Source organism: Hoplias malabaricus, chromosome 2, assembly GCF_029633855.1.
Source record: "Hoplias malabaricus isolate fHopMal1 chromosome 2, fHopMal1.hap1, whole genome shotgun sequence".
In the NCBI taxonomy this organism is placed as follows: Eukaryota; Metazoa; Chordata; class Actinopteri; order Characiformes; family Erythrinidae; genus Hoplias; species Hoplias malabaricus.
In genome coordinates, this window is record NC_089801.1 from 50,577,362 (window position 1) to 50,592,778 (window position 15,417).

The 15,417-nt window shown below is 37.8% G+C and overlaps 1 protein-coding gene across 5 annotated transcripts in view; it reads left to right on the forward strand.

The window, feature by feature from the left end:
* adgrl3.1 (adhesion G protein-coupled receptor L3.1) overlaps window positions 1-15,417 on the forward strand; it is a 204,705-nt gene that overhangs the window by 166,943 nt on the left and 22,345 nt on the right. For 4 of the 5 annotated variants that reach the window (XM_066660024.1, XM_066660026.1, XM_066660027.1 and 1 more), the window contains exons 15-18: window positions 4,468-4,677; window positions 8,247-8,467; window positions 13,006-13,072; window positions 13,730-13,821. In XM_066660024.1, coding sequence (XP_066516121.1) covers window positions 4,468-4,677; window positions 8,247-8,467; window positions 13,006-13,072; window positions 13,730-13,821 — 590 coding nt within the window. The remainder of the gene's footprint in view (window positions 1-4,467; window positions 4,678-8,246; window positions 8,468-13,005; window positions 13,073-13,729; window positions 13,822-15,417) is intronic. The other variant, XM_066660025.1, reaches the window with a different exon arrangement.

Here is a 15,417-nt window from a genome sequence, read left to right on the forward strand (position 1 = left end):
TGTGGAGTATATACAAGCTGTGCTATAATAAGAGCACCTTACTTTCAGACATGTAGAGTTCATATAATGATTCTAGTGCTGTTCTGAGCTGTTCTCTTTGGTTTGTTTACATTCAGAAACTCAGCATCTTTTAATGTGGAATAATATGTCTGAGGGAAAAATGACTGTTTGTGGCTGAAATTTTTATTCACTGTTTGAAATACCACAGAAACTATGTATGTAACTTGAGTTTTTTATTTTTGTAGCCTTTTCAGTCTGTGTTTACTTTCATGCAGTTAGCTGTCTCCCAAATATAGAGTCAGTTCCACTTTAAGTAATCGGAAACAGCAGAAATAAGTCAGTATTACCCACATATGGAGCATGAATAGAGCAATATCATCATCTCTGTTTGTGCTTTTCAACATTCTCTCTGTTGTCTCAACAACTCCAGATGCATTTTCTCTGCCATGAGCAGAGAGAGATAGATATCCTAGCATTACGGCCAGAGACTTTTTAAAAAACTTTACAGTGCCATTTACTGACCGTGTGGGTTCTTAATCATATTAGACAGGTTTCCAGCACACAAACTAATTGGAGAGGTAGCAAATGGTGAGGAAACATTTTCTGAATTTTATGAAAAATTGTTGGGGCTTTTGTTTGTTTGTTTGTTTAAAATATTTAATTAATTGTATTTGTTAAAATATTCAATGTGGGCTTTAAAATAAGGATTTAGACATGAAGAGTTTAGATCAGGGGTAATTAATTAAAATGCATTAGAGATCAGTTAGAGATCATTTTCCCAAGCCAAGGTCCAGAACATAATGTATAACTTACATTATGATCAGTGCCATACCCTGCGTTGCCTTATAATTATAGCATGTAGTTATGTAGTGCACAATTGAATGTCAAATCAAATTACACTTTCAATTACATTTCAGTATATTTCAACAACATATAATAATTATAAATAACAAATACTCTAAATAAAATGTCCTTTTCTAGTAAAATGTATAAATAAATTAATGATTTGGACAAAAACATGTTTTTAAAATGTTTTAAATAATGTCCCTAATGACTTTTGTAGTTGCAGTTGACTTTAATGATTTTTCATAACCAGCAATCTGATTGGCTCTTTATGCTGAAGGGAGAGACTTTATCTGTAAACAGAATCTATGTTCAGCGCTATTAGACATTCAACCGGTAATCCCGTTTCCCGTTTATCACACCACTTGGTGTGTTCATAATTAAACAGCTCTTAATACTTTATCAGTTACAGGTCCAGGTCCGGATATGACAGTGTCTGGGTTCGGACCAAGACCGGGGTCCGCCTATTTGTGAGGCCTGGTTTAGACGGCTGTGTAAATGTAGGATATAGGTTTCAGAGTACCACTTTGGAATGAGATTCTTCTTCAGTAGCCCTCACTAACACTTGTGAAGAACCATACATCATCCATGAGTGGGGGTAGGGATTGAGGGGGTGTGGTGAAGAGTTGTGTGTCGGATTTCTTGAAGCTATTGAACTGTCCCCAGCTCATAATGTACATTACCTCACAGAGGTTATGGTTCACTCTGTTTCTCTCCGTTCCACCACACACAAGCACACATCCATCACTCACACGCTTAGGGTAGAATTTGTCAGCTAGGGACTTGATGAATAGTGCCACAATGAAATCATGCACGTGTGAGCACACACACACTAAAGGATGACCCCCACATGTGGCTTATGTAGTCGGCAAAGACCTTGCACGTGTTCTGGCGTTCGTGCGTGCGAGCTGGGTGCTGAATATTTTCATACACATGAAATAAGGCAAAAAAAGGTCAGTATACCAAAAATGTAAATGCTGTGTGCCAAGGGCAGGGCTGACCTTAAACACACACACACACACACACTCATAGACGTCAACAGAGCTCTCCCACACCCCTGAGGCCGTGTTAATGGATGTTGTAGATGTATATGAATGATTAATAAAACCCTGTATGAGTGCGGGTGCGCATGTGAGTGTGTGTTTGTGTGGGCGTGTTCTTAGCCTTGACTCGGCAAGTGAACACAGAGTGTTTTCCATGCCCCGCTGCATTCGTTCCCTAATACAGCAGATGAAATGAATTTGTTATTCTAACACTTGAAGGCAGTATGGCTACTGACAAATGTAGTACATTGTTTCTGCTTTGTGTAGTTCAGACAGTGCATTAAGCTGGGCCGGGTGCTTCATGCTTTTAAAGGCTGAGGATTACACTAAATGGCTCTCCCCACAGAGATGCACTGGAATGAAAGGAAGTACATGAACATTCTGAACTAATTTGCCGGATGTGAATACAGTCTAGTGCTAGCTTACAAACAAATCTATTTATTTACTTTTTTGTTTACGTTTGGAATTTGTAAATTATTGCATAAAAGTATACTTTAAAAAAAATGTCAAAATGTCAATTTAAAGTCAAATGTCTAGTCTACAAAGGAATGCAGCCTTTGCATTATTCATTTGCATATGAGGGTAGCCAAGTTGTAAACTACAGCTTAGCAATATAAGATTTACTATTAGTCTATAAATAGATTGCTCTAAAAGGAATTTAAGGAGGACAACCTAATGCAGTTACACTCATGCTAGGATACAGAGTATTAACTACTTGTGCTAGCCCTGGTGTACCAAGTTTTGAAAACAGCTGGGAAGGGGATTAGATCAGATTTTTTTATTTATAGCTAACCAGCTATTTAGATGAAATTATGCTTACTTTAATGTGTAGATTAGTGTTATGTAAACTAATTCTAGCTTAATGTGCTCAGTACTAACTGTTTATGCCACTGTTGCTTTAAGAGAATTTAGGGCTGCATCCCAAATGTGTACTACACTTTAATACCGTACTGCATATATTATGTACTAGTCGTGCATTACCACACTCTGGTATCTTTCGCCACTTAACATGAACAAGAACCGCCTAATACGGCAGGGCAGGGATATTTGACTGATATGCAAATTCTGCTAGTTTGGTATGACCCTTCAGGAGGCCATCTTTGATTCACGTCGGACCAGTGCCAGAGCCAATACAAAATGATACACGGATGTGCGTATATTCAGATGTACAGAGAGCCTACCAAAATGCACTTAGCAGAATCCTGAGGACAGTTTAGTGCACTGAAGGTATCAGACTCTCCGTCAACTTGTGGGCGGAGCATCTGTGGCTGAGACTAACTATATACTAACCCTAAAAATGTGAGTGCGGCAGGCTAGTACACAAAATATTAACAAACTACATTATTTCATACTAACAGGATGTGATGAACAGCTGCTATGACATCCCACACCATACCAAACTGGAGCTGCAACGCTATACAGATTTTTTTCAAAGTTTGACACTCTCTTTGATATCTCACTCCACACTTTGTAGTGCACAATTTAGTTCATGAAATAACGGTTTCTGCACTACACTAGTGCATTTTATGTCAGATAATAAAGCCATTTATATTTGATATGAGCTTCACTTCCCTCTATCTTACATTTAGCTCTGTCTGTGTGTAGCAGTATTTGTTTTATAATTTGCAAAGTGCATTGTGTAGGGAGTAGGTCACTATTTGGGAAAGCGCCAACATTTTCCAGACAGGAGATGTTCCTCTCTTTCTGTTTCCTGTTGGAATGTGGTACAATAGTGTTCATCATTACCTTGCTCAAAAATCTACTGGTTTTAAGTTTGCCCCAGACATTTTTAGCTTTGACACTTGTGACTATACTACATACTCAAAAACTAGTTAGAGTTAGTATTACGTGCGCAATTGGGACACAGCTTGTGACTTTTTTTAGCTTACATATTTTTAAAAGGGGGAAATAAATCACTTTTTTTTTCAATATATTACTACACAGGGGTAAGCAAGGGATAAGCTGCTCCCATGCGCCAACGTGGTTGGCAGCTCCCTGCTCCGGTTGTTTCACTGCCCATAGTGTGTATGAAGAATTGCACACTAGTGTCTGTGTGTGTACACTACCAAGGATGGGTTAAATGCAGAGGTGCAATTTCCCTAAAGGGATCAATAAAGCAACCCAGTCCATTTTTTGTGGGCTGCCTAAGCCAGAAAACTTGTGATTAAATAATTCTTCTTACGTAGAGAGCGGAACTGTTAGAATGTGTCAGGCTTGCTCATCCAAGTCTGTCCAATCACAGCCGTACAACAGGTAGAGTTTTGTGTATTCTCCCTTTGTAAGTGTGGGTTTCCTCCAGGTGCCCCAGTTTCCTCCCATCTCCCAAACAGAACAAAAAAATAAATAAAAAAATAAACACTCACACAGCTGGTAGTTGGATTGGCTGTTTACAAATATCCATAGGTGTGAGTGAATGGGTGAGTATGTGTGTTCCTGTGTGTTCCTGCCAGTGTTTCCGAGTGGGCTTCGCACCTATCACAACCCGGAACCAGATGAAGATGTTACAGAAAATGAATGAATTAATATTCCTCTTCTTTTCTTGATCTATTTCTTTCTGTTGCTTTTTCTCTTTCTCTCTCAGAAGGCAGACCAGATGCAGAAGCTGCTGCTGGACCTAATCACCTGGGTGGGGATCCTACTCTCACTCGTTTGTCTGCTCATCTGCATCTTCACCTTCTGCTTTTTCCGTGGCCTGCAGAGCGACCGCAACACCATCCACAAGAACCTCTGCATCTCACTCTTCATCGCGGAGACGCTCTTCCTCACTGGCATCCACCGCACCGACCAGCCGGTAAGAGACACATGGTCACACATTCACATGCGCATATTATTTGTCATATGAAATTAACATAATGAGAATTCACTGAAATCCAGAATTTTGGGCACAAGCCAGTTTCGCGCATATTTTTCAAATATATTATAGAGACTGAAGCAAGCAAGCAGTGATTTTTATTTTTATTACAAATTATCATTATTCAGCAAAATTTGTTTACTGAGGTCTAGTTTAAACAAAGGTTAATATTTCAGTTATTCTTTGCATTTTTTATTTATCATAATAAAAAAATTTTAAGTTTTAATGGTGCTTTTTAATATAAAAGTATATACAACAAACTAAATAGATCCATATCAATGTATAGCATTTTTCTCATTGAATATTGAGCTGCTGTGGACTGGGGCGTGTGATGAGAATGAGTAAAATTCAGAATAGGAGAGTTTGGGTAAATATGTCAGAAGAATTACAAAAAATTAAATTCAATCAGACACTCATTATAATAATGTTATCAGTATTGTGAAAAACAATTAACAGATTCTGACATCACACGCTCAATTATATACACGTGACAGGTGTGTTACTTTCATGTTAAACACATTTTCAGTGGATATGAAGGTAATAAAACTGTTAAATGCACAAAGACATTTTTTAGATGATTTTATGAAACATTCATCCCACAGCAGCTGGTGCATTGTCCATTATCTAGTTTGATATTAATAATTAAAATTAAGAATCATTGCCTACAGAAGTCATACACCAACCATCAACCATAACATGACCACGCCTTTGTTTCTACACTCACTGTCCATCATCTCGGCTCCACTGACCATAGAGGAGCGCTTGGTGGTTCTGGAATTACAGACTGTAGTCCATCCGTTTCTTCTTTATTTTCCCCCTTTTACCCTGTTCTTCAAGGACCACCACAGAGCAGGTATGATTTGGGTGGTGGATCGTCCTCAGTGCTGCAGTGACATGGACATGGTGGTGACATGTTAGTGTGTGTTGTGCTGGTATGAGTGGATCATGACCTTTTCACACTGAGTAAGTTTTTTTTGCACGTCAAAAACAATTGCATTTTTTAACGTAGTAGAACCTTCACACTGCGTCTCTGTTCGCTGAAATCACGGGAAGACGCAGGAAGGGGAAGAATACATGAATTTATTGAGTAGGAACAATGATGAATTCATCATTTTACTGTGAACACCATAACCCCCACCACTCTGATTGGTCGGCCTGATTTTTAACGCATTTACACTGCTCTATCGTTGACGCACTGCATTGTGTCCCATTCATTTTCAAAGGGAAGCGTTTGTTCAGTCAGACGTTCAGCTATCAGAAGATAGCTGGTGTTTGCACACGTGATTTAAATGAATGACACAGGGAACACCTCTGGTTACGCCACACACACTCATAAAACATGTTTGTACAGGGTGGGCCATTAAAAATACACCTTAATAAAATGGGAATGGTTGGTGATATTAACTTCCTGTTTGTGGCACATTAGTATATGGGAGTGGGAAAACCTTTCAAGATGGGTGGTGACCATGGTGGCCATTTTGAAGTTGGCCATTTTGGATCCAACTTTTGTTTTTTCAATGGGAAAAGAGTCATGTGACACATCAAACTTATTGGGAATTTACAAGAAAAACAATGGTTTTGAACATAACTTTATTCTTTCACAATTATTTACAAGTTTCTGACCACTTATAAAATGTGTTCAAAATGCTGCCCATTGTGTGTTGTCAATGCAACCCTCTTCTCCCACTCTTCACACAGTGATAGCAACACCACAGGAGAAAAGCTAGCACAGGCTTCCAGTATCCGTAGTTTCTATATTTATCAAACAAATAAATATAGATAAAGACATTCAGTGAAAAGTGCTTGTGCTCATTAGTTCTTGTACATGTATGTACTTCTGGCCTTGTGTGTTTTAGAAAGTAGTGGCATGTTGATTAAAGGTATCAAATTACTAAATACTGACTCTTACTATTATATTTATTATGACTATTTCATCTATATAAATAATGACCATGGAGATGCTCATTTTTATGGTATTTGGGAGGAGAAATATATTTGCATTTCTGTTTCTGATGGGTGAAAGTGTTTCCTCTGTCAGCTATCTTTGCTTCATTTATTTAGTAATAAGTAAGTTTAAAAATATATATAGTAATAACAAGCTTGTTTTGACCAGTAAATGTTCCTAACCTCCCAAATTATTTCTAACAGAATAAGAATACCGCAAAACTGACATTTTTGGACCTAAACCCATTGTTTGGTACTGTAAATATATGTCTAAACAATAGTGCTGATAATTCGTGTATTGTTCAACACCGTTAGGCTTGACATACGCGGCCATAATAACCTTCAGTGAACCTCTTCCTTTCAGTCTCATTGCTTGTTTAATGTTTTTGTTAAAAGGGTGTAATATATCATTCTTAAAATATTTTGTGTAATGAAAAAACATAATGCATTGGGTTTACTTGATTAAAATATGTACATGATTTTCATATAAATAAACATATTCTTTCAACAGCTGTTGCTAAAAGGGAGTAAATTTACAGACATAATAGGGCTGATATTTTATTCATATGAAAACTACACATCTCTTTCAAGCCACATTACATATTTCAGTGCAGTAAATCAGCTTTGTTGGTTTTTTCTAATGTTTATCTAATTTATAAAATTTTCCATTGACCCCAGATGTAGCTAATCAGCCAAGACATGTTTGGTGTCTTAATATTGCTGCGTATGTATGTTGAAATTACCAGCATACATTACAATCCAGTAGTCACCCAACTCCTTCTTAGAAATTCAACCCCAAGTCTTCTCCCAACATGATTTAACCACATCTTCATTAAGGTCATGAACACTTGGTGATACATTAAAGCATATAAATGAACAAAACCTTATTGTGTATCTATTATATCACACACTCCTATTACAAAATATAGGCCCCCTCATCCATTACTTGCTGAGGTTCAGGTATGTCATTTTTTCTTTCCTATCTGAAATAAAGGGGTGTCCTGCAACATTTGACTCACCTTATATATGGTTTAGAGTAAGTCATATTGTGCTCGTTCCAGCACTAAACTAAAGAAACAAAATATGGACACCAAATATGTCCTGGCTGATTGATTACAGCTAGTGTAACCAAAAGCATGCAACAAAGTCAAATTAAATGTTTAATCAACATGACAAAAATATTGTCACACCCACACACCCAACACACACACACACACACAACATCCCGTAAGTGGTTAAGAATGGCGCCTGGCTGTCGTTAATTACCGGAGAGGGGTGGCTCTTTGACCTCCTGTTAATAACGGAAACCTCTCAACGTCCTCAGAGAGCATGAGACTAAGAGAGAGAAAGGGAGATAATGTGGAAAATCTATTGGGAAAACTCATTTAAGTCAAGACACGCTTTAAAAGCATAATGAAATCAGGGATTATATGATAGTAGTGTATTAGCATGTGTGTGTGTGTGTGTTAGTATGTTCTCATGCTGGCTGGTTCATGTTTACTGATTTGTTTTTGCCTTGTCTGTATGTGTTTGTGTGTTGTGTATGTGTGTTTGTGTGTTTTTAGATTGCGTGTGCAGTGTTTGCAGCCCTTTTACACTTCTTCTTCTTGGCGGCATTTACGTGGATGTTTCTTGAAGGTGTGCAGCTGTACATCATGCTGGTGGAGGTGTTTGAGAGTGAATACTCGCGCACCAAATACTTCTACCTCACTGGCTACGGAGTACCCGCCCTCATAGTGGCCGTGTCAGCTGCTGTCGACTACCGTAGTTATGGAACAGACAGAGTGTGAGTACACACACCCACAGACACACATACCACTTCAGTCTTGTGTAACACATTCCAAATCTCCAAAATCAGTAAGAGACACATTTATCATTAATGCATACGTTTAAATGATCAAAATCTGTTATTGATCACATTCCAGATTTTAAAAATCACTATTTACACTCTGTGCCTGTGCAAAGGTTAAGGGTTTGTCACACAGCTCCACACAGCAGTCACACAGCTCCAGGGGCCTGGAGGTTGTGGGTTCGATTCCCGCTCCGGGTGACTGTCTGTGAGGAGTTGGTGTGTTCTCCACGTGTCCGCGTGGGTTTCCTCCGGGTGCTCCGGTTTCCTCCCACAGTCCAAAAACACACGTTGGTAGGTGGATTTGCAACTCGAAAGTGTGAATGTGTGTGTCTGTGTTGCCCTGTGAAGGACTGGCGCCCCCTCCAGGGTGTACTCCCGCCTTGCGCCCAATGGCGGTGGGCTCTGGGCCCACCGCAACCCTGAATTGGCTAAGCGGTTACAGATAATGAATGAAAGAAATATTTAGGTTTGTTTGTTTTAGAGGATGAAATAATAAATAAAAAAAAAAATCACATTTTGTTGAAAGCAGCACAATCCAAAATGTTAACTATGTCAGTGCATTTTTTCAGTAAAGCAGAGATTTACAGAAATACTTTAATATTGTTGAATTTATCATATATGAAGAATCTCTAAAGTGGTTAAACTCTTAAAACTGCCCTAAACAGATCTAAACTAATCTTTATAGCAATTTCACTGTGTTTAGTGGCCAGTAAAGCCCTGAAGGGATGTTCTTCTGCATCAATATTTCAGCATAAATCATCATTTAAATATGAGATGTTGAATATGGCAAAGGAGTAAGTGACGGTCAGTCTTCTGAGTCTAGTGCAGAATGCCATACCATGCAAGATAAATGGGTCACGTAAACCATAAATGGGTTATTTAAATAACAAGCAGAATGAAATTATAGATTGCTATCTTGTTAGGGGCAGGAAGTATGATAATATGTCACTTTAACATGTGATAAATGACACAAGGGGTATATAATAATATGTCATTAGAATTTTTAGAACATTGTACAAATTAGAAGCCAATTTATATTTAGCCTCTACACTGCTTCCAGTCTGTAGTAACTGATTACATGTCATGTCAATATAACATAAAACAGTTTAAATGGCAGCACTTTAGAATATCTTACCAAATATGAAAATGCACAGTAGATTTTTGTAAATATTTTTAAAATGCTGATGCCTTTTGTATATTCAGACATGTTTGCAAACTTTAGACAAATAACTACAAGTTGCATTACTCATGTCACTTTGTGTAAAAGTTATTTTGTAGCATTTCTATTGGTTTAGGAAATTTAGACACACTGTAGACCCCAACTTCCTTTTTTATATTTTGCCTCACAAATGAAAATGAAAAAAAATCAAGTGCTACATGCTTTAACTGAATTTTCTTTTTTATCATGTTATAACAGATTTCTGTTATTATAAACTGGATTTGAATGTGGCTCTTAGAGCTCAACAGTGACAGCAGCATGGAATAAGTGACAGCAACTTGGAATAAGTGAATAATATACAAAAAATATGCCAGTTTATAAACAAATATGACAATAAATAGGTAGGAAGACAGTATTTGATTCAAATTCATTTATAAAGCTCTGTTTTAAAAGTTGCTGTTGTTAAAAAGCAGCTTTACAATATTCTAATTCCTAGCCCCAAGCAAGCAATTCAGAGCAATAGTGGCAAGGAAAAGCTCCTTCTGAACAAGAAGTAGAATCCTTAAGAGGAGCCAATACTAAAATGAAGGACATATCTCCTTGAAATGAGCATAAACTGACAAATATCCAACAAATTATTACAGGAGTTACATTTAAATTCACATTGGTCTTTTGAAGCAAAATTAAGACAGTATTGCATGCCAGGGAGCAAACCTGAGGGTGGACTAGTAGAAGTCACAGGGTTGAAGATTTTTTTTCTTGATCAAAAATCTGATCACTCTGGTACAAAGCCAAGGCTGAAAGAAGAGCGTATGATTGTTAAAAAGAATATCAGGATTGTCTAGTAGCATTTATAGGAATAGTGTCTAATATGCATATAGGTCATTTTGGAAAGGAAATACATTCATTTCCAAAATCTACAATGACTGCATAATATTGTGGATTAGTTAGGGTAAAACCTGTGGTCAGGAATTTTTGAACAGAACTTTATATACTACTAATAAAAAAGGGTACCACTTGAAAGACTACACTTATAAAGGTTTACAAATGGTTTAAAATCTGCTTATTGCATGGTTGTTAATTAGGTTGAAGACAGGTTTAGGTCAGTATCTGGCAAGATCTGAGGTTTAACAAGTAGACGGATATGGGTGTACTATTTGGCAAATAAGTTTTTGTGACAACATTTTTCATGACTTTTAATGTATTTACAACCTAATTAATAGTAATAAATAAATAGAGTGTAAACTATTTATAAGTGTAGTCTAAAGTGGTTGCAAATAGGATTATGACATCATTGCCGCTAAAGTGGTGGTATTTGAGGATCAGCCTTTGTATACAGCATTATTTTTTATTACTTTTAATCAATGAAATGTGACCCTTCTGTAGTCTATAAGATTATCTACACAGGCAGATTAAAACACTGCACATTTTAGTTAGCCGCTATACAGTTCAGTATCCAATATGTACTCTATATACACATGTATCAAACATGTGTATATTTAACAACTATTTTTAAAAAGTCAGTGATTTGAAATGAATAAAGAAAAAAATAATGAATGGAACTGTGCTTTGACTGTAGTTTTCATTCAGAAAGTCTTCATGTTCTTGAAAATGGGAGATGTCATTGAGCAGCACCCTGTCTGTTAGAAACACGGTCAGCTTGGTAATGGATGAAATATACTTCAGCAGAACTGTCTGCAGAGCTGTGTCCCAGTGTACATCATTCCTACGTCCTGTTGGAGACTATAAAGTATTTATAATCTAATTTGGTTCCTGCATTCATTTCCATATGGAACCTGTTCTGGGGTAATGGGTAATGCATGCCTAGTTGTGCGGGTGGTTCAGGCCACACACACACACAAAAACACACACACACACAGAGAAACACACTCATGCTGAGTTTTAGAGCTGATCTCAGGGAAGCAGAGATGAAGAGTTGAATAATTCAGGTTGTCAATCAACTCCTTTATGTTGCACGCGTTCTGCAGACAAGAGACATTCGGGAAGGTTCTACAGACGTAATGATGTTCCCAACGTCAGAGTATGATGTCTGAGCATTACATATTAGCTTACATTAAGGAATAGGAAGGTTTTAAACATGCTACTGTATGCAATGCCTCAATAGTCAAAGTGCTGCAAATATTAATATATCTCATAACTGAAAAATATAATCTAATAAGGAGTCCAATGTACAAAATATATTGTCCTGGGTTTATCATATTTACCTATTGTTGGAAGTCAATGCCATTAGAGGTGTGTGGAGTTGCTTGAATCCATACACAGGTTAATTACTTTTTTTTGCAAACTTTCTCAAATTTCTAAAATTTTACTTTACTCCAAAAATATAAGGCGGCACGTCGCTAGAGGTAGTGTAGCTGTCACACAGCTCCTGATTGCCTGTTAGCACTTTTTCATCAGTAATAAACCAAAATGGTTTCCTGTTCGTGAAAATTATTTGGATCCGTTTGACATGTTTCCTCTGACATAAATTGGTTTGCTATCAAGAAATGTTTCCAGCTCCAACCAAATAAGATTTGGTTCCTCAATACAAACTGCGATGCTGAGCTTAAGAAATCCCAATAAAAGCTCAGAGCCTCAAATAAAATTTTATTTCGCATCGGATTTGGTCATTTACATCATGTTATATAAATAAATAGTAGGAAATTAAACAGGAACATGTGCCAATTTATGGGTGTCTCTGGGACTGTGATTTGGCTACTTTTCTTCACTGTTCACATACTCCTCAGGACGAATCACACCTCAGCAACATCAATCTGATTAGAACACACTGTAAACGAAGTATTAACAATGATCCTGTCCTGACTCTGTTACTCTACAGCTCTGGCACTGGGGCTGTATTCATCCACAGCGACATTGGAACGGAGCAGTCTCGCAACACCCACCACTGGTGACACCCATCAAAACTGATGGAAATGTGAGCCAGTTGGCTGTAAAGCAAGGTTCAAAGCATCAGGAACAGAAGGGTTTTTGGTGTAAAATCACTATGTGAGGAGTTTAGTGTGTTCTCCCTTTGTCACTTTGGGTTTGCTCCGGTTTCTTCAGACAGTCCAATAACATAGGTTGGTTGGTAGATTGACTGTGTGAAATTGCTCACAGGTGTGAGTGAGTGTGTGGTGCCCTGTGAATGCATTAATTTTGTGGACCTTAGAGTGGTGACGTGTATACAACCACAAAAGCAGGACCCTGCCTCGCTGATATGATAATACACAAATTATAAATTAGGGTCTGAACATATCCGTCCATCCTTCACTCTCTATTGTTCATTGTGTTTGGTCTTCTTTTGTTTCTGTAGGTGCTGGCTTCGGTTAGACACCTACTTCATCTGGAGCTTCATTGGCCCTGCAACTCTTATCATCATGGTGAGATTAACACGCACATACACAAACATGTGCACTAACATCCACACACACATATACATGAACACACAATTTCACACAGTCTCTCTCCCTCTCTCATATACACACACATATTCACAATGGGGGTTTGGGGGTGGGTGTTACAGATAATGGTTTTGAAGAATCAGTCTTTTGCCACCCCTACCCCCCTTTTCTGCCTTCACTGTCTCTTACACACACACAGACACACATCCACCCACACACACTCAGGGGGGTGCAGATAATGGTCTGCCGAGGACATTTTACCAATTATGTGAAAGTCACAGTGTGTTGGGGTGAACTTTAAAACCCCACAAAACAGACAAGACACCACTGACAACTGTGAACACAGAGCAAGCGAGAGGGGGAGCAGCGGGTTTGGGTTAGAAGGAGAGAGCAGGAGAAGGGCAGGGTGCTGTACTAATTCTAATTCAAGGTTTTTTTTTTTTCTTTAACTGCTCATGTATATTGTAAGCACCAGTATAGATTATATAGATTAAAAATCTCTGGCCATATCTGTATACCTATACCCATATTATACCACGTTCATTATGACTATTAATTTAGTTACTGTTATCTTTACAGTTCTGTATATTATTCTGACTGTTACTGTATCTGTTGTATCTTGTGTGTGGTGTGTAGTTGAATGTGATTTTCCTGGGCATTGCACTTTACAAGATGTTCCACCACACTGCTATTCTCAAACCAGACTCTGGTTGCCTGGACAACATCAAGTAAGTCGTTCTCTCTGTGTGTGTGTGTTTGGGGGTGTGTGTAGTGTTTGCTTTTTTATATTGTTAGGACAGGGTATTCAGAACAGGAAAACCCTACTAAAACATAATTTAGGCTTAGATTTACCTTAGAAGGCATAACACATTAATATAAAATGCTATATTATGTGTTATGTGCTATAAGTATGGTACATTATCAGCCAAACAGTTGGTAAATATCCCTTATAATTATAGAAAATCATTGAACAGCAGGTCTTAAATATCTTAGAGTGTTGGCTTCATTGGTGTAAAGCCCCCTGTATTAGGTTGTGAAGCACTGGAACTATATTCTCTGTGGTGACAGGGCATAATTCAAAACCTGGAGTGCTGTTTGTGATCCTGAACTAATCATCCAACATCCATACCTGACCTTACTAAAGTTTGTGGCTGAGTGCAGTCAGAACTTTGCAGCAATGTTCCAAAATCTTGTGCAATGCTTTTCCAGTTAAGAAAAAGGCTGTTACTGCAACAAATTATTATTAATTCCATTAAAAGGGTAGTATTAACAACATTTTCTCAATATTCTGATATATAGGAACTTAAAGTTACATAATGGATATTGATCATATATTTGACTTCATGTCCTGACTTTGTATAAAAACAAACAAGTCTATATCCGTGCTGTTTCTGTCTGTGTGTGTGATTTTCAGTGCAATCAATGTGCATACACTCTGACTAACTCACACACCATAATGTAATCATTCAGTTTCTCTTCTACCCTTGAATATACTCACATGTTTATTGTGTAAAGTTGGAGCTGTAGTTTGATCCAGTACACAAACACACTGTGTTCGTATTGGATATTGGGTCTTTGTTCACCTTCAAAATGTTCTCTCAACATTTTCTTCACTGATGCCCTAGCATTGAATATGTCAAAGCTTTTCTGAAGGAAGCAAGATGAAAATATAAGTGGCGCAACAGGAACTATCATGGGTATGGTAGGGGTACATTACTCTCACTGCCTTTTAAATGTACCTTTAAAAGTACATTTAATTCCAGTTGTGTTCCCTAAAAAGTACATTACATTCTCTTCTACAGAAGAGAGGTGAATATTTGTAATCTTTCATTATAGCACTATCTAAAATAATAGATCATAACATAGGTCCTGGAGATAAAATGGGGCGTATGAAATCAACACAATATTAAAACCTACATTCATAATAGAATAAGGTACAAGTATGTCCCCTAACTGAAGGTATGTGAAGAAATGTACCCTTGAGGTTACCTCCATAGTGACAGTGTTTCTAACAGGTAGTGTCACTGTAACACAGCCCCACAGTCCTGGGGATGTGTTTTCAAGCCCCACGTAGGGTGACTGACTGTTGAGAGTTTGGTGTTTTCTCCCCCTGTCTGCATGGGGTTCTTCCAGGTGCTCCAGTTTCCTCCGACCGTGCAAAAACTAGCTATTTAAGCTATTTAAATGCATTGTGCCCTGTGATGGACTAGCGCACGTCCAGGGTGTGATTCTGCCTTGCATCAGGGTAAGCTCCAGACCCACTGTGACCCTAAACTGGATAAACAATTACAGACAATGACTGGATAAATGAATAATACTTTCAA